The following is an 18,823-nucleotide window of genomic DNA, read 5'->3' on the forward strand; positions in this document are numbered from 1 at the left end:
AAAGTGTAATATGAACTAAAAAAACTAAGAAAAAATTGTCACTACATAAAGTCTTCATTTTTTCACTGAGCATTCTGATCTAAACACATTTCATTGTGCCTATGCAGGCACAGCTGTGAGCAAAATAATATGGACCGCAGGCTCGCCACAAAAACTGAACTTAATTCGGCTGCATAAGCTGAAATTGCCAAGTGCACTGGAAAAATTTGCACTGCTAAGTTTGAATGGCAGTCTTCAATTTCTAGTCATGTTCATAGGTGGAAATAAAAATCAGCTTGATCGCAGAATCCCAGGTCCATGTACTTTTGCTCAGGGAAATATATGTACTACATTCCTAAATTTTGAAGGATATTTGAATACAGCAGTGGCCGTCGCGGTATCTTGTTTTTGTTACCATAATCTGTCACTTCTGTCCAAACCTGGGAAAACAGTTAATTTGCAGCATGTAAGCGTTAGTATTTACCAGATAACAAATTTGTTTCAAGAAGTTTACAATATGGTCAGGCTACTGTTAATGTAATGCGACAACAGGCAGCATATTACGACTGCGGTTGGCTTGAAGGAGGCAGTTGATTGCACGTTCATTCAAGTTAACTTGAAAAATATATGTTGTCACACTCTGGGCTCATGGAAACGCAACGCAGGTGCTGTAGCATTGACAAAATCAGTTTCCTATTGTCTCTTGAATGTTTAGTCTACCCATTATGAAGGCACAAGAGGACGGAGCTGCCTTCAGTCATGAGAAATAGATGCACAATTTTACATGCCTATTGTGCAAAACCTTCATCATATCAAAGCGTATTCACGTCCCTAGCTGATGACCTAGGAAGGTGAAATCACATAAAGCATGCTGCTATGAAATACCCATCTGATTTATTTCAAGTGCCTTTTGAAGTGCAGTGGCTGTAATAAAAGGACTTTGCAACAGCTTCCAATGGTTCTGCTTCAGGTCATTCTCATGTCCCTCAGAGGTCATTTAAGAGGAGCTGTAGAAGTAACTGTGACCAACAGAGGTTATTCACCTGAAATTCAGAAACGCAGGAGCGAAAAAACTTACATTAACTTGACGTTTATTCTTTTTATTCCCATTTGACTCCTCCAGGATGCACATCCTCTTTAGACACATGTTAAGATTGCAAAATTGAAGCTTAGCAGTAGTGAAGTCAGGTATGCTTGGGGGGGGGAGGGCAGAAGTCCTAAGACTAGCACCAGTTTTGACATACCTGCCCTGAAGATACGCTATGAAATACCTTGGCGTTACAATTATCGTATTTTCCAGACTATAGATGTCTAAAATGTTGAAGTTTATCATATTGCGGACTATGTAAAGGTACAGACTAGACATCACTTAATTTTCTGGCTCATAGCCACACATGAAAAAAAAACTCAACTGTGCCTAGAACCTTTTTACTATGTTAAATCACATGGCAAAATCAGTAGTGAAGTCTAACTTATGTAATCTAATAAAGGACTCAGGTTCGTAATACTTGAAAATAATCTATTTTGTTTGCTTACCGACTGTATTATGGTTGCGGCCAATGTAAAGTGTGGCCGAATTGGGGCCAATGCAATGAGTGTGGGTTTAAAAAAAATATGACAATAGTTTCCTAAAAGCCTTCCTCAGCAGTTCAAGATGGTCTTGACTTGAATGCCAATGCATCTCGCAAAAAAGACGGTGATGAAATGTAGACCAGCAGTTAGGAAAAGGGAATGCCACTGGGCCTGTAGCTTCTTGCTTCTGCAATTGCTTGCACCCCAAAAAGAGCACTGGTTATGTGTTTCATGGGCTGGACTTGCTTCCAGCATACTTCTTCCATTTAGGGCTTTGACAGTTCTCATTTTGTTTCTAATCCATGCTGCTCTAAATCTCCCAACAAGATGGAGAAAGCTTCATCTAGTAGAAAACTTAATCTAGCATAAAATTGCCATCCAATTAGCCGTAGCAGAATGCTTGCAAAAGGAAATATCAAGTCATCTGGTCTTAGCTTGATACCTGAACATGAAGGAATTGTAACAACCGCTCCTTTCGAGGCGGCAAAAAAATTTTTTGAAAATGAAACCCTTTCATAAAGTATCAGTGTTGAAGCTTTTTGCACTTCAAATTGTCAGTGGATTCGGTGTTCTACACGCTGGCTTTGTGGTTAACTGCTTGTGTCCTTGCGTGTACAATGTTACAGTTGTCATCAATAGCTTACGAACCGTAGCATCTGAGAAAATAGCTTACTATTGCTGCCGCCTAAAGCTTCGGTTACATGCCTGTATGATGATGTGAAGTATGATGTGAGCACAATTTGTGCAGTTTTACTGCCTATGGTCACAAACTGCTCGGAAGTGCTCTTCTTTCTGAGATCTCTTGATTTGCATACTTTTGATGCTAACTGTACATGCCAAAATAAAACATTATAATCACACAAGTATCAGCGAAAATCACAATGGTGCAACATGGTGCATTCATCTTGGGGCACCGCTGGTTATATTAGGGCTGCAGAAATTGGTTCTTGTGGTTCAAGTGTGTTACCGAAGGCAGACAGGAAAATAGATCTCAGGGTGCTTGTGGTTGGGCACCAATATTCCGCCATGCAGTGGGTTTTATTCTTTCGTTGTCCTGGTCGGCAGTGACTCCTGTCAAACAAAATTTCGAAATGGCTGGACTTTGTAGGTATGCTGCGTACAAGATTGTCTGCCTTGTTCCTGTGGCTTAACTAGTCTTCAGAGTTCAGGTGTAGAGTTCACATTCTTGAATGCAACAAAGCTGACTGAAAAATTCTAACTCTTCAGCCTTCTAAGGTACTGCTTGTTCTCAGTAAACAGTTTTAACTGAGCACCCTTTACACTGATTGATTTCGTATCTTCACTATTCGTGTGTCCCAGAGGCACGGAACAACATGCCATTGGTTATGTTGTGGTGCATCGGAAGCATTTCACCCTCCACTGCTGGAATGAGCGCCCTGTACAGTATGTGCAAATTGTTAGGACACACCGGTCAGAGTGAAGCAGACCAGAATTTCTCAACTGAAACTTTTTAATAATGCTAAAGATGCAAGAAATATGGTGAGGCTAATCTTTCATCATGTGGAACGAATGTATGTCTGAAAAGGTTGACTAGAATGGTAAAGTGACTGCCTCTGTTAGACAGCAGTCTTGCACGCAGTCCTCTGAATATGCAGTTTGTTTTTGTCTACCAGAAAATTTGCTTTTCAGAGAATAGTTGGCTCACCCCTTTGTATGACTTTGCCATAATCTGTAGAAACAAAATTTTTACTGTGGGCCTTGGCATCCTTACGCCTTTCATTTTCCTTCCTATTTCGATGCATTTTATACAATCCTTCGCTTCCCATTATGATTTTGTGAATGGCATTAGATTAATTTTTCAGTGTTTTTGGTAATGGGCTATCTCAGAATAAAACATATTTGCTGTCCGAGGTTCATAGCAGCAGTCAGGCGTCAAAATTTGTTTGATTTGTGGTGTAAGTCGCAAGTATTTTAATCAAGTTGAATTTGTGCAGATCTGTAGTGCACACTTCTTTGTGTAATTATTCTCGACTCCCAAGTGTATTTTCTATAAACGCATCCTTACACCTTGCTGACCTCTTCTTACACAACAAAATGTGAGATTTATTATTTTGTACAATCTTTGAAAAATTCATTTTGGCACTCAAGGCCTTAAGGGTTCTGCTCAAGTTCTTAAGGGCTTGTGAATTGTGCGATCGTATTTGTAAATTGTAGCGCATAACTTCGCATTATTGTGTGAATTTTCCTCAATTTTTTTTTCTTCTTTCACCTTTTATTCCCTTTAACCGTTGTCAGCCGGCACCTACGCTGACCAGCCGCCTTGTCTTTCATCCCCTTTTGTCTCTCTCTCTACTTAGCAATTCATCGTATGTTTCATCATGTACAGATCACAACAAAAGAAGATAGCCATTCTTTTTTGGAAAATGAACCCAATTTTGTTTTTTACTTGTTCGTTCTGAAGACGGTGATTGATTGAAACCGTCTGCCCTCCTCCATTTAAAGCTGCCATAGATGACTATTCTATTCTGTAACTACTTACTGTAGCTGTAACTACTGTGCATCTTTTCTCCCCACATGATTGAACATTGGAATTTGTTGCCTGCTGAAGTCCGGTTATTACCTCTCTCTCAGTTTTTAGATGCCATAGCAGATGTATAGATTTTTTACATTATTTTCATATTTTTGTGTTCCTGTCTTTTCACACTGCCATCATCTCCTGTACACCCACTCCTGCTATAGCCCTGCCGGGCTGCAGTACGTATAAATAAAATGTAACTGTGTACTTTTGACCCTTTTTTACCACTCCCTTCTGTAACACTTCCGCTAAGTTACAAACAAATTCTTGCCAAAATAACTTTTTAATGAATTAATTTAGCGCACCTGTTGCAATTTGCAGTATCAAAGCTTGTCAGGTCTGGAAGCACATCTGCTTCATAACGATCCTGTTTTCAAAGTTTTCATCCCCAAAGTCTATCATAAGCCACACTGCTATGGGACATGGTCCCACAGGGAATACGAGAGGCTTTCTTATAAAATTTTAAGTAGAACGCTAACACATTTTGATATAAGTTTGCAGGCTGGCATATCAGGACTGGTGCTTGTCCCATAATTCCTACTTAGTGAATGCTCCCTGAGCACTGTCTGCATTAAACTTGGAAGTTACCAGCCGCAGGGACTCGGTTACTCTGGCTTTCTACTGCCAAGCATGAATTCATAGGCTCCATATTCTGCCACCGTGATGACTTTCAACATTGGGGGAACATCAAAGACATCTAGCTGGTCAAAATATAATGGGAATCATCCAATAGAGTTTGACATACCCTTTATGTTTCTTTGAGATATTGCATTGCATCGTTAAATTTTACTGTGGCAATGCGTGTGCCAGGTGCATTAACTGAATATTATTTTGTGATAATTCAATAAATTAAGAACTAATTGATAAATTGTCACACGAATTCTTATGCCTGGCACTTGTGTGAACCTTGGGCACCAAAAAAATTGTGATCTGGCCTCATTTCTCCTTTTAAATATGGGAGAGAGTGTGACTCAAGCATCTTGCGTGCACGTCATTAGGTTCAATATTTAAAAAAACATTAACCATTCATGACTGGACGTGCTCGCAGGAGATGTTAAAAAAATAATTTCTTCTGGAGGTGATCTTAGGGCTAAAAAAATAATTTCTTCTTGAGGTGATCTTAGGGCTTAAGCTCCATTGAAATGCCAGCGAAAAAAATATCTATGTTATCTTGCAGTGATAAGACACAGGTGCTTTGCACAATAGATAACATTCGTCCATCTCAGAAGTGATCTCTTTTTTTTTTTGTGCACTGTACATGCTCATGGCTCTCCGCGGCGATTCCAAAAAGTAAGCGACTTTTAAAAAAGCGCGTTCTCCATGCGTGTAGATTTGCAATGTGGTCAGGTGTAGGACTCAAGACGATTTGAGCAGTGCTTAAAGGAGCACTATAGAGAAACATTATTTAAGCTGTATTAGTAAATTAGCCCTTCTGGAACATTAAAAACACCACTCTTAAACGCTAGAAGAAGCTTGGTAAGCCAGAAAACGTGCAGAAAGGAAAGGCGGGTGGTGAGACGCTGCCTCGAAGTTCTCGCCCTGAGGTCACGGATTTTAATGGGTTCTCTTAGGGCCTAGGCAATTGTTTACTGTTAGAAATGAACTACATTGTGTTCTAAAGGAGGGAAAGATTGCTCATGGCAAGTTTTGAGAACATTACTCAACCAGCATGGCCCAAATACAGGGGGGAAAAAGAAAACTGAAATTTATGATGTTGCACTGATGTATCGGCACTAAGGTTTTGGTGTCAAATTTGTGCAGGGGTTTAAAAAAAATACTTTATCAATTTGAACTTATTTAGAGCTTATCTTTACTGTGCCTTTAAAAGGAGCACTGAGGCACTTTTTGAGTATGGTAAGAAAATGCTCCCAATTTGTAGCCAATGCTGCCGCGAACATGCAGGCCAGAGTCATTCTGCCGCATGCTGCAGGGAACCTGCAATCTTCTATAGTAGTACCTACCAGCATGGCACTGTGGCTAAGGTGGTGCGCTACTGCGCATGAGGTCGCTGTTTTATTGTTACTTATTTTTCTAATGCTAGCAGTAAGAAATTCCATGTGCCCAAGCTGGTTACTGACACTAACCTGTGTTGTTTATTCATTAGTTTGTTAGCTACCTGCAAACCAGCACTCCGCACACAGTCTCAGAACAAAAGAATATGAAAACTGTAAAATCGTTTCCAAGCTAATTACTTCTTTGTTGGTTTAGCTTGAGAAGAAGAAACTGAAAAGACAAAACAAACTGTTAAAGTGTTTTGTAACTGGAATAAAGGCTGTATGGTTAAGCTCGACTTGAAACAGCCTTGTGATGCTGCCTTACGCAGTCTGCTCGTGTACCAGATTTCACATTTTGTGTCTTTCTTTTAATTCTAAATTTGGTTGCCTTAGAGGTTGTACGTAAGCACTGCTATTAGTATATGATGCACTAATGTGTGTTCATGACTCCATTTAGTGCACTTGAGAATGCTGCCATCTTTGTTGTTGCATCGCTGTTGTAGTACCACAATCATTGTCATGTGCCACAGATTGTGTTGGCTTGCTGGGCACTGGAACTTGTTTGTCTTACGATAACCGAGTAGTGATAACTCATGCAGAGAATTTTGGTGCTATGTTTACCTGTGACTAACACTGACATGCCTCTGTACAGCAACAGCGCTCTGGAGGCTGCTTCCTTCAGTAAAGGAAATTGTATCGTAAACCTAGCCTATTACTTTTTCATACAGCATGTCTTCAGGAGTATGTGGAGGTACGTTTTGATGATGGCAACAAATTGAAAAGTTTTTGAAATGATTCTTTGTTCATTTCAACTGTAGTGAGAAACATTCGTTAAATTTTTAAAAAGTGTTCTTGAGAGAAAATGAGACTCTTTCTACCTGGAAAATTGAGTTTAACCCCTTCTGTGCCACGCTATTAGTATCCCGAATCCTTACCAAGAATGTCCAAATTACTTTAAATTACAGGCCCCAGTTTTCAACATGTTTTACTTCCTCCAGTAGAATAACTCGCTCCTGCTTTTGCTGCCCCCCATTTTGTGTGCTGCCATCTACTAAACTAAAAGTGTGACATAGTACTTCGATGAAGTCAGCTCGTCCATGGCATTGCTATCTCGGCCATTTTTACCTGAATGTGTTGATGAACCCAGCCCGTGGCCCGTCTGTGGCCTGGAAGGGGTTAATAAAAGTCAGGGCTTCTGTTCGCATACTTGTTTTTTGTATTGTGGTTTCTGCTGGCGAGAGTTAGCTGTGGGGGATCTCTTTCCTTGGCTAATAATTTCTCTTGGTAAGACTATTCAGTTTGGGTGACATTCCAGCAAGGAAAGGGTGACATTTAAAGAGAGCCAGTCGAGCTCCTGGGCAGATACGGAGAAATAAGTGTGGTTGCATAACTTCATTTGTGTTTTTGTTGCCATTTCCAAACTGTTTTATACGCACCAGGTTGTGGCCAAATATGTACGTAATGGGAGATTTTGCATGCAAATAATGCAAAAATGATGACCTGACTATGTAGCAAGCAAGAAATATCTGCAAGTGCAACACAACACATTCGCCACCATTGCTAAGGCTTGTTTGCTACGCTCCTTCAATTCAGTGGTATTCACTAATTGGCATAATTCTCATGAAAATCTAATTTTCAGGATTTCTAGCGACTTCCCTACAGTCTACTGCAAATTATTGAGTTTGCGAATCATTAACATTTTACAGTACATCTCATTCCATTCCATTGCAGTACATGTCATTCTTAGTGCCTGTACATTAGTGAATGGCTTATTAGTTAGCTAATGAATAACTGTAATTTGCAGCAGTGCCTAGGGTAGTCTGTTAGCAAAGAATGGGGCCACCGAGTAGAAGTATCGTCCCAGTACTTGGTGAGATACAGGAACACTTTTTGTTGTAGGCTTTGGTGCACTTCAATATGATGGCGTTTGCATACAGTGTTAATGAACTGCTTCCCTTATGTTGAACTTGTGCGGTATTGTCAAATAAGAGAGTGAAGGTTATTTAGCATTTGCCACGCTTTTTCTGCATATGTGCTTTGTGTAGGTCACTGAGCTGTAGAGGTTCAGCGAAGCACAATGACATTGCTGTGTCTGCCTCGACTATTTACTTTTTTTTATGCCAACAACACCATTAAACATTACGGAGGCAATCGTGTACAGAATAACACTTAGTTTCTGCTACACTATAAACTAAGTCATCAGGCTGTGCTTTCAGAAAGAGGAGAAACAAAATATAGGAGCCATGTAAATAAGGAGTTCCTTGAAAAACAAAAATGAGGCTCCAGTGTGAAAACTAAGTTCCGTGTAGTTAAGCAGCTCAGCTGTTCAGCCGAGAAGATCTGAACGAGAGAGTGCGTTTGCTGGAAATGAAAATGCAAGCAAATAAATAATGCATTGTGTACAGAAAATCCTAAAATAACTTTTTGTTTCCCGCTTGCTGACAGAAGCGAGTCATGGTTTGTAACATGGAGAAAAATACAATGCAGTGCTTAGGGGGCATGTGTAGAAATTAAAAATGCTATGCACAACATCATTCAAGATTGTAAACTTCTCTGTGTGATATCAAATTTTTCATTTGCAGAGGAAATAAATGTGAAAGAAAAACGAGTAATGATGGCATGTAATCATCGCTACATGTGTGCTCTTCTTATCACTTATATGTCATAAGCCACATTACTTCATCGTTTATAAACTTGCGTTACAAGGTATGTCATTTTCTATGCACAGTAGCAATGGCAGTGAATGGCTTAGCAATACATGCATGTGATTCTCACTCAAGCATAAATTTGTAAAGAAAATGCACTTGTAAACTTTCATTTGGTGCAATGTAAAAAAATGTCATGTGTTCAGGATGAAACCACACCACTATGGCATCTTATAGCCTAGTTTTTGCTGTCTGGCATTAAATCACTTTGAGACAGAAAGGCAGTCTTCATATTTTTCTTTAGTCCTTTTTTTTTATTGCATGGGCTCTGATACGGCATGTTACAGTTGAAGAAATGCATTCAGGCCTTCTTTATGACCGAGCTGCATAAGTGGCCTGTGAAACTTACATCCCCCATAATTAACTGTTCGTAATCATTGGGCCGGTCTGTTTGTACCCCAGCACCTTTAAGCATTTTTCTGTTGTTGTTTTTGGCCCTGGACGCTGCCACAGCAGACACCGAGCATCCGCTTCATTTTTGGTTCTGACGACCATAAGGGTGGAGGGTGCAGAGGTGAAGCCCACAAATTGCCATGCACTGTGTTTCTTGCATTCTTCACAAAGTTGCCAAAATGAACACTGAGCTTCTGCTGTGCGAGTTGTAAACCAAGCTTTGTAGCCTACTGTGATGACTCAATGGCTACAGTGTTCTGCTGTTGAACATGAGGCTGTAGAGTGTCTATCAAAATTCTACCCGGCATGGCAGCGGCTGCTGTATTTCGATGGGGAAAATTACAGAAATGCTTGTGTACTTCGGTTTAGATGCACATTAAAGTAGTACCCCAGGTGTCCATAATTAATCCACACCTTTCCACTACGACATCCCTCACAACCCGCTGTGCTGTTTCAGGATGTTAAACACCAGAATTAATTTTTAAACAGTTTTGTTCCCAGGTGGAGGTGTGCCAAGGGCAGTGCTTTCCAGATGCTACTTATATAATTTCACTGACCCGGAAGGGGAGTTGACAGGCAAGTGGGGAGAGTCGTAGGAGGGATGGTTAACAGCAACTAACGGTGGCAAATGTGCGCTGAAATTGCAGCACTTGCCGCTGTAACGAACCACAGTTCGATGGTGCGTGACCACGTGGCCGATGATGCGCAGCCAGGCATGTCATCAGGGGCCTTGTCGCGAGAGTGTCAAGGGTGTGACACATGCGTCATCCAGCAGACGAAGCACTTGTGCTGCTTGCCTGTTGACAGCTTGTGTCACCTGCGCTGCGAGCAGCAGTTTATGTGAATTGACATTCTCTGAGCAGCAGCTTCCGCACAGTTTTGTAACATAGTGCATTCATGCGGCCTTCTTCTGAGATGGGGTGAGAGCAAGCTTTCCAGTGCTTTCGCACATTTGTCTCCTATTCTCGCACAAGTACTGTCCTTGACACAAAGCACCGGCAGTGAACGTCAGCTGCACATTCGTATTCATTGTGACCTGTCACAATCTGCACACGGGGCTTTCTTCGGAAAGTGTCTTGTCGCTCAGTACTGTTGTAGCAGAAAAAAAATTGAGCAGCCTTTCTGTTTTATACCTTCAAGTACTGGCATAAACTTGCAGAAAATTTGGAATCCCATCTATCGAGGATATCAATTTTTAAATCAGGAGGCCTAGTAGCAACAGAACAAGAACCAGTTTGTTCAGATTGCTGTATGACTGGCCGCTCGAAGCACTTTGCATGTATTCGTGGGCTTCTTTCACACTAAAAAAAAAACACTTTTATGTAGCACGTATTGAGCACCAGAAGGCTGTATAGGGAGTTTTTCATATTGCCCTATAATTTTCTCATTGATGCTTTTCATTGAATTATAATATTTGAAAAGTTTAATAATTAATTAAGACTTATTATGTAATTAGGCAGAATGCAAAAAATAACCTGAGTATCTCCAAGTGATGGCAAACAGCATTACCTTGGTTCTGTCCAGCCATGTGGCATTTGCACATTTTTAAATCTTGGTGCATGATAGTTGGGACACCCTGTATACGCTGCCTTGGCCTTCTGGGTTGGTGGGTAGCACTTGTGTGTCATTATCATTTCTACATGTTCTTGCATTTCTATGCTAAGAACTTTTGTGATAGTGCAGCCACTAAGCCAGTTGTCGATATTTCTTGGGCACCAACCCAACATGGAGAAGAAATGGCACCTCTTAAGTTCTTTGTCTTGCGACTCACACTGTTTTCCTTGCCTCTTCATGTGTAACCAACTTGGCCGTCCTTTAGTACTCAAGGGCCCTCTATTGCAGAGATATTACTGTGGTTAGCATTAGCTTATGTTTATTAGGTTTGTTCAGGAGGTTTCTCAAGGTGTTGCTGAGTGCCTGATGCACCCAACAAACCCTGACGCCCACATTCACGAATGGCCCTTCGCTCAAAAATCGTCCTAGGCTCCAGACGGTGCAGAACTGTGACTGATGTAGACACTGCAGACTGAGAATTCTCCTAGGCACTTCCTGCAAAAAAGTAGCGAAAACATGTCTCCACTGCCTTTGCATAATTCTGTGATGGCCTGATTAGGAAATGTTAATATAGGAATCACTGAGGATTATTAAAGCAAGGTGCCTTCTACACTTGAGGTTTGGTGCTGCCGTCTACATCTTGGAGCGAAAATGGAGTGCTGAGCGGAGGGAAGTTTGTCACTATGTGGGTAACATATCTAAAAGAATTCTTGCTTTCAGCTTCAAAGAAGTTTGCATTTCTGAAACCAGAAATCTAGTGCGTGCTCATTTTGCTTTAGAAGTGTTGTCAGCACATCAGTTCTGGTATAGTTGCTTTGCTGTCACTGCTTAGTTATCCTGTGCCCGGTGTAGTGCTGGCCTTTTCAGCACGTGTCGCCTCCCACTCATGTGCTCTACCTGCAGTCCTACACTCTTTGCTATTCCTCAGTTTTCATGCCTGGACTTGCCATTGACATGTGCATGTGCATTTTGTCTTTGTCCGGCGCGCTATATGTAGAAAAGCCCTGTGCCGGAGCTCGGATGAAGTTCCTCCAGCCAAGCTGAGCTGTCCAGCCATGAGCGAAGTGGATGCCCGTTCGTGCTGCAGTGTCGCCAGCGCCAGCTGTCATCCCCGGAGCAAGATGGATGTGGTCTGCGTCATTGACCTGGTAGGTTTAACTCTGCCCTTGTTTCTATGACGTTCATCATCGCACCTCTATTACCTGCGCACAGTTGCAAGGTTACAGGTCAGAATTTCAGAATAGTCCCCAGCAGTATGCGCTTAGAGCAGCTGAATTAATTCAGTGATTTGGGCAGCTCAGAGCAAGTCACCTTTTCTTGCACATGTGACTGCACACTTTGGGTGCAAAGGTTTCAATTGTATGGTAAAATGAAAATGCTTTTTTGAATTTTGTTCTTGAACTGCAGTGCTGATGATGTCACAGGCTTCAAAGTATTGCGGCAGATTGTTTTCTTTTTTTTTTCATTTTATGAATTAACTCCAATGCTCTTTTTGAATAAAGATTTTAACCAGCCTCTGCCAAGCATTGTTATGATGTATGACGCCACATTGCCCGTCTCTCATAAGGTCCTTTCTGGCAAGGCAAGCCTTTTTTGCTCACAGCAAGGCTATCCTATTTTCCATTCCAGAAGCCAGAAGGAGTTTAAATTAATATTTCTCCTTTGTGCCTCAGTTAAGGGAAATGACTTATGCTGTAGACATGTTTGCTTGGCGCCACCATCTTGTTCACAGATGACTGGTACGGGCGCAGCAGGTGGTCGGTTGGCACAGCGCAAGGCAGCATACGAGGAGATCAGAAAGGCGTCTAACTGCGTTGGGGCCACTTTGCATGAGCTGCCCTTCAAGAAGCTCGACTTTGGGGAGACCAAGGTGCTCGATCTTTTCTACAATGCAGACGTGGCCATTGTTGACGTCTCCATCCAGGTGGGTGCTGCAGCATCTCTGACATTTCTCAGATGATGAGGCAGGGAGGCTTCTAGAACACCACTCAGTCTAGCGTCAGTGTAAAGCACTGGTGGGGAACCTTTCACCGTCAGGGAATATGGGCATGCATTAGTGTTCTAAGCAAGTTCTTTCTATGCGTGTTTGAATGTGAGAGCAGCACCCTACAAACGCCGTTGTTGGCATCAAGAAGTTTGTGTGGCAGACATTAGGAACAAGATGAAAATTTGTGCAGCATATTTACCCTAGAGTCAGCACATCTGTTGCAGTGTGCCGGATGTTTGTATTTTTGATAGCTGGTGTCTCTTCAATGCAGGACCAACGTAACCCTCTCTTTTACCATCTGGGTGTGCGAGAAAGCTTTGGCATGAAGCAGAACATGATCCTCTACAACGACCACACTCCCGGCGAGGCATACTCCATAAAGGTGGAGGCTTGCTTTCATGAATTTTTTTTGTACCAGTGGTTAGGGGACTTGTCTGAATCTTTGCATTTGATTGACGCGAGAACATCACATGAAATGTCAGGTGTTCAGTAACCTTCCGCAGTGGTGTGCTTCTTACGCCAGGCGCAGCTTTAGGATTTTATAATTCAATCTATGTATATAGTTACTCAGGAAGATGCAAATTTCTAGATTACTGCATTGCTTCTGGCTATTCTTTTTTTTCCTTCCCCCTGATTTCGAGCTTCAACGTTTGGCAAGAACCACCACTAGGCAACTATGTTATGTGGGAAAGCCAACCTCTTTGAAGCAGGAAGTGCAGGTTTGCGATTGGAGGTGCACGATTCAGTCCACCGAATGTATATGGGGCTACAGGTATAATGAGGTGTAGCTACAGTAAATCAAAAATTATGTGCCACATTCCCTCTCTGTCATATTTGTTTTTGTGTTATTTTCCTTTTATTTGTGCTGAAATTCTAGTTGGCAGACCTTGTTTTATAACTCATCAGCACAGACAAGGCTAAAAACCCAATACCAACATAATTACAGTCAGAATGGCTAAAGCATTGCTTGTTTGAAAATGTCTTTCTGATGTTTTATGGTACAATAGCTTGGGGGTTCCCAAACTGGATTGTGTGCAACCCAGGGGCTCTGCAAGCACCACTTTAAGGTTCCTTGAGCAGCCAAAATGAATCCGACCCCATCCTCCATTAAGGGATATTTCCATTAGAGTTCGGGTTTAACAGAGCCAGTGCATGCCGCATCTGCAGTAGTCTTCACGACAAAGACCGTCGTGGCAGCGGCATTCAAGGCTCATTGCTATGGGATTCACAGGCCCCCATTTCATTTGTACTCATGGGATGGTCTGAACGAAAATGAACGTGTGGCATGTCCTTCAAGCTGAAAGCCACTTTTGAAACTTGCGGCGTGTTGGCTCATTGCCAACGTAGGATGATTGACTGTTGTTGTAATAATTGTAATGACACACGGACAGGAATCTCATATGAGATTCGTGGTAAAGGCCTACTGATCTCCCCACGGGGCAGTTTCCATATACGCAACGTGGTTTGATTGTGCACGGCATTAGTCCCTACTTTGTCGGGAATAAAACGCGGAACCACCACATCAACTCGCGTGAGGCAAATTGCAGTCCCACGTGTCTGGGAGGCATGGGTTTTTAGGATTAGCATTGCGATCAGTATATGTTTCGATGACTATTCTACAGTGCGAATGACCTGTAGCATTTTTGCTCAACAACAAAGATAAGTTAACTTTTGTGCGTCCCATGTATTGTCTGTGTCAGGACGTTGTTTATGGCGTGGGGTACTCTAAAGCGGTAACCATTTTATTTGTGCGCACTGCATTACGGAGGACAGAGCTGTGCAGAAAAAAAAACAGTTCTGGTGTTTATGTGCTATTCCGAGTTGCCCAGTAAAGAGCAATGGCTTTCGAGATTTGTTGTTGAAAGTTAACACGCTGAGCCATAAACATCGGAGACCCGAAGCTGACTTGGTGATGGCATCGCTTTGTTGTTTCATTCATGTGGCATTCATTCTGGACACTGTTTTTTAGCTGTTAAATTCAATGCGAGGCCGTGGATAAGCACATAGCTGGAAAAAAGACGTAAGGTGGAGAAGGGGGATTCGCAGCATCTTGTGATGGTAGGGGTGTACCCCAAGGCCAGAATGTTTGGGAACCCCTATACTGGAGCAAAATGCATCTACATGGCCTCATTACACAAATTGGGAATCTTCATGGAGCACTTCGTGATCCTAATAAAATGTTTTAGCACAGTGCAGCGGGCAATCTACTGCGGCAGCGGTGTGTACCGCCCATAAATCAGACTGACGACTCGCTTCATTGGCAGACAGTTTTACCATGCTTCTTCATCCCATGCATCTTACATTGTTGTTTGTCTCCAGATTGCCTGTGCAAGCTACCCACTCACGACTTATAAGGTGAATGATGCTGGTGTCTGCGTCGTCACTGAAACACCTGGTATGGCCATTGTTTCTGAGGAAACAATGGAATCCAAGCAGACCCTCCATGCCAAGCTGAAAAAGTTCCTCCAAGACATCGAAGTACAAACCAAGTGAGTTGGTGTACTCTGAGAATATAACTTCCCGGTCAACTTGCAACTCTGCTGAACTATAGGTGAAGCTCGCTGCATCAAATTAGGTTTCAACAACATTTTACATAAAAAAAAATTAATTCCCCCACAATGTCCTGTATAGATCGATGCAGAAAGTTCCTCATGACTTCAAACAAGTTCTACCTGGCATTTAATGAAGTTTCTGGAAACCTTTATCAGTGCTTTCGTATTGAAAAGCTAATCTTTCCAATCAAATCTCTTGCTGAAACTTGTGAAGAAAACAATAATCTTTGGCATGAATGCTACTATACTGAGGAGCTATTGCAAACTGATAATTTGGACCCTGTTACTGGTCGTCCCTGTTACAGGTCAGGACCCTGTACAGGACCCTGTTACAGGCCGCCATTGGAATCTGAACCTGGCAACGTTTAACGTTAGAACGCTATCTAGTGAGGCGAGTCTAGCAGTGTTATTGGAGGAAATAGAGGGTAGTAAATGGGATATAATACGGCTCAGTGAGGTTAGAAGGACAAAAGAAGCATATACAGTGCTAAAAAGCGGGCATGTACTGTGTTACCGGGGCTTAGCGGAGAGACGAGAACTAGGAGTCGGATTCCTGATTAATAAGGAAATAGCTGGTAACATACAGGAATTCTATAGCATTAACGAGAGGGTGGCAGGTCTTGTTGTGAAACTTAATAAGAGGTACAAATTGAAGGTGGTACAAGTCTATGCCCCTACATGCAGTCATGATGACCAGGAAGTCGAAAGCTTTTATGAAGACGTGGAATCGGCGATGGGTAAAGTCAAAACAAAATACACTATACTGATGGGCGACTTCAATGCCAGGGTAGGCAAGAAGCAGGCTGGAGACAAGTCAGTGGGGGAATATGGCATAGGGTCTAGGAATAGCAGAGGAGAATTATTAGTAGAGTTTGCAGAACAGAATAATATGCGGATAATGAACACCTTTTTCCGCAAGCGGGTTAGTCGAAAGTGGACGTGGAGGAGCCCGAATGGTGAGACTAGAAATGAAATCGACTTCATACTCTGCGCGAACACTGGCATCATACAAGATGTAGACGTACTCGGCAAGGTACGCTGCAGTGACCATAGGATGGTAAGAACTCGAATTAGCCTAGACTTGAGGAGGGAACGGAAGAAACTGGTACACAAGAAGCCAATCAATGAGTTAGCGGTAAGAGGGAAACTAGAGGGATTCCGGATCAAGCTACAGAACAGGTATTCGGCTTTAACTCAGGAAGAGGACCTTAGTGTTGAAGCAATGAACGACTATCTCATGGGAACCATTAAGGAGTGCGCAATAGAAGTCGGTGGTAACTCCGTTAGACAGGAAACCAGTAAGCTATCGCAGGAGACGAAAGATCTGATCAAGAAACGCCAATGTATGAAAGCCTCTAACCCTACAGCTAGAATAGAACTGGCAGAACTTTCTAAGTTAATCAACAAGCGTAAGACAGCGGACATCAGGAACTATAATATGGATAGAATTGAACAGGCTCTCAGGAACGGAGGAAGCCTAAAAACAGTGAAGAAGAAACTAGGAATAGGCAAGAATCAGATGTGTGCGTTAAGAGACAAAGCCGGCAATATCGTTACTAATATGGATGAGATAGTTCAAGTGGCTGAGGAGTTCTATAGAGATTTATACAGTACCAGTGGCACCCACGACGATAGTGGAAGAGAGAATAGCCTAGAGGAATTCGAAATCCCACAGGTAACGCCAGAAGAAGTAAAGAAAGCCTTAGGAGCTATGCAAAGGGGGAAGGCAGCTGGGGAGGATCAGGTAACAGCAGATTTGTTGAAGGATGGTGGTCAGATTGTTCTAGAGAAACTGGCCACCCTGTATACGCAATGCCTCATAACCTCGAGCGTACCGGAATCTTGGAAGAACGCTAACATAATCCTAATCCATAAAAAAGGGGACGCCAAAGACTTGAAAAATTATAGACCGATCAGCTTACTGTCCGTTGCCTACAAAGTATTTACTAAGGTAATCGCAAATAGAATCAGGAACACCTTAGACTTCTGTCAACCAAAGGACCAGGCAGGATTTCGTAAAGGCTACTCAACAATAGACCATATTCACACTATCAATCAAGTGATAGAGAAATGTGCAGAATATAACCAACCGTTATATATAGCTTTCATTGATTACGAGAAAGCGTTTGATTCAGTCGAAACCTCAGCAGTCATGGAGGCATTACGGAATCAGGGTGTAGATGAGCCATATGTAAAGATACTGGAAGATATCTATAGCGGCTCCACAGCCACCGTAGTCCTCCACAAAGAAAGCAACAAAATCCCTATAAAGAAAGGCGTCAGACAGGGAGATACGATATCTCCAATGCTATTCACAGCATGTTTACAGGAGGTATTCAGAGGCCTGGAGTGGGAAGAATTGGGGATAAAAGTTGATGGAGAATACCTTAGCAACTTGCGATTCGCTGATGATATTGCCTTACTTAGTAACTCAGGAGACCAATTGCAATGCATGCTCACTGACCTGGAGAGGCAAAGCAGAAGGGTGGGTCTGAAAATTAATCTGCAGAAAACTAAAGTAATGTTTAACAGGCTCGGAAGAGAACAGCAGTTTACGATAGGTAGCGAAGCATTGGAAGGCGTAAGGGACTACATCTACTTAGGGCAGGTAGTGACCACGGATCCGGATCATGAGACTGAAATAACCAGAAGAATAAGAATGGGCTGGGGTGCGTTTGGCAGGCATTCTCAAATCGTGAACAGCAGGTTGCCACTATCCCTCAAAAGGAAAGTGTATAACAGCTGTGTGTTACCAGTACTCACATATGGGGCAGAAACCTGGAGACTTACGAAAAGGGTTCTGCTGAAATTGAGGACGACGCAACGAGCTATGGAAAGAAGAATGATGGGTGTGACATTAAGGGATAAGAAAAGAGCAGATTGGGTGAGGCAACAAACGCGGGTAAACGACATCTTAGTTGAAATCAAGAAAAAGAAATGGGCATGGGCCGGACATGTAATGAGGAGGGAAGATAACCGATGGTCACTAAGGGTTACGGACTGGATTCCAAGGGAAGGGATGCGTGGCAGGGGGCGGCAGAAAGTTAGGTGGGCGGATGACATTAAGACGTTTGCAGGGACAACATGGCCACAATTAGTACATGACCGGGGTAGTTGGAGAAGTATGGGAGAGGCCTTTGCCCTGCAGTGGGCGTAACTAGGCTGATGATGATGATGATGATGACTGGTCGTGGCAGAGCCAAGGCTTTGATGTGCCTGTAGTAAGAAGCTGCTGGGGCTTCCTTGAAGTTTTGAAATCCTGCCAAATCCAAATTCGGTGCCATGTTATCTCATAAGTGCACACATTACCGGAACGCATGATTCAACTTAATGATGATCACCACTTCATCAAACATGGCGCGTTGCAAAGCACAACATTGTCATGACGTGAGCTGTTGTGTAATGACATCACGCCTCGGACATATGCTCACCGATTTTTCCATTTGTCGCAGTGTTCCCCCCTACAATCAATCTATTTGATGGTAGGCACCTTGATACTGTAGAACCTCGGTTAGGCATCCCTAAATTATGCAACAAATGGATGGATTATG

At 42.5% G+C, this 18,823-nt stretch overlaps 1 protein-coding gene across 13 annotated transcripts in view; it reads left to right on the forward strand.

The window, feature by feature from the left end:
* The window catches only part of Ask1 (apoptotic signal-regulating kinase 1), a 123,393-nt gene that overhangs the window by 1,613 nt on the left and 102,957 nt on the right, over nt 1-18,823 (forward strand). For 11 of the 13 annotated variants that reach the window (XM_075695520.1, XM_075695522.1, XM_075695521.1 and 8 more), the window contains exons 2-5: nt 11,731-11,881; nt 12,466-12,657; nt 12,992-13,102; nt 15,040-15,209. In XM_075695520.1, the coding sequence (XP_075551635.1) occupies nt 11,731-11,881; nt 12,466-12,657; nt 12,992-13,102; nt 15,040-15,209 (624 nt within the window). Of the gene's footprint in view, nt 1-4,251; nt 4,267-8,663; nt 8,788-11,730; nt 11,882-12,465; nt 12,658-12,991; nt 13,103-15,039; nt 15,210-18,823 lie in introns of all 13 variants that reach the window. The other 2 variants (XM_075695525.1, XM_075695524.1) reach the window with 2 other exon arrangements.

The sequence above is a fragment of the Dermacentor variabilis genome, chromosome 6 (assembly GCF_050947875.1).
Source record: "Dermacentor variabilis isolate Ectoservices chromosome 6, ASM5094787v1, whole genome shotgun sequence".
NCBI lineage: Eukaryota > Metazoa > Arthropoda > Arachnida > Ixodida > Ixodidae > Dermacentor > Dermacentor variabilis.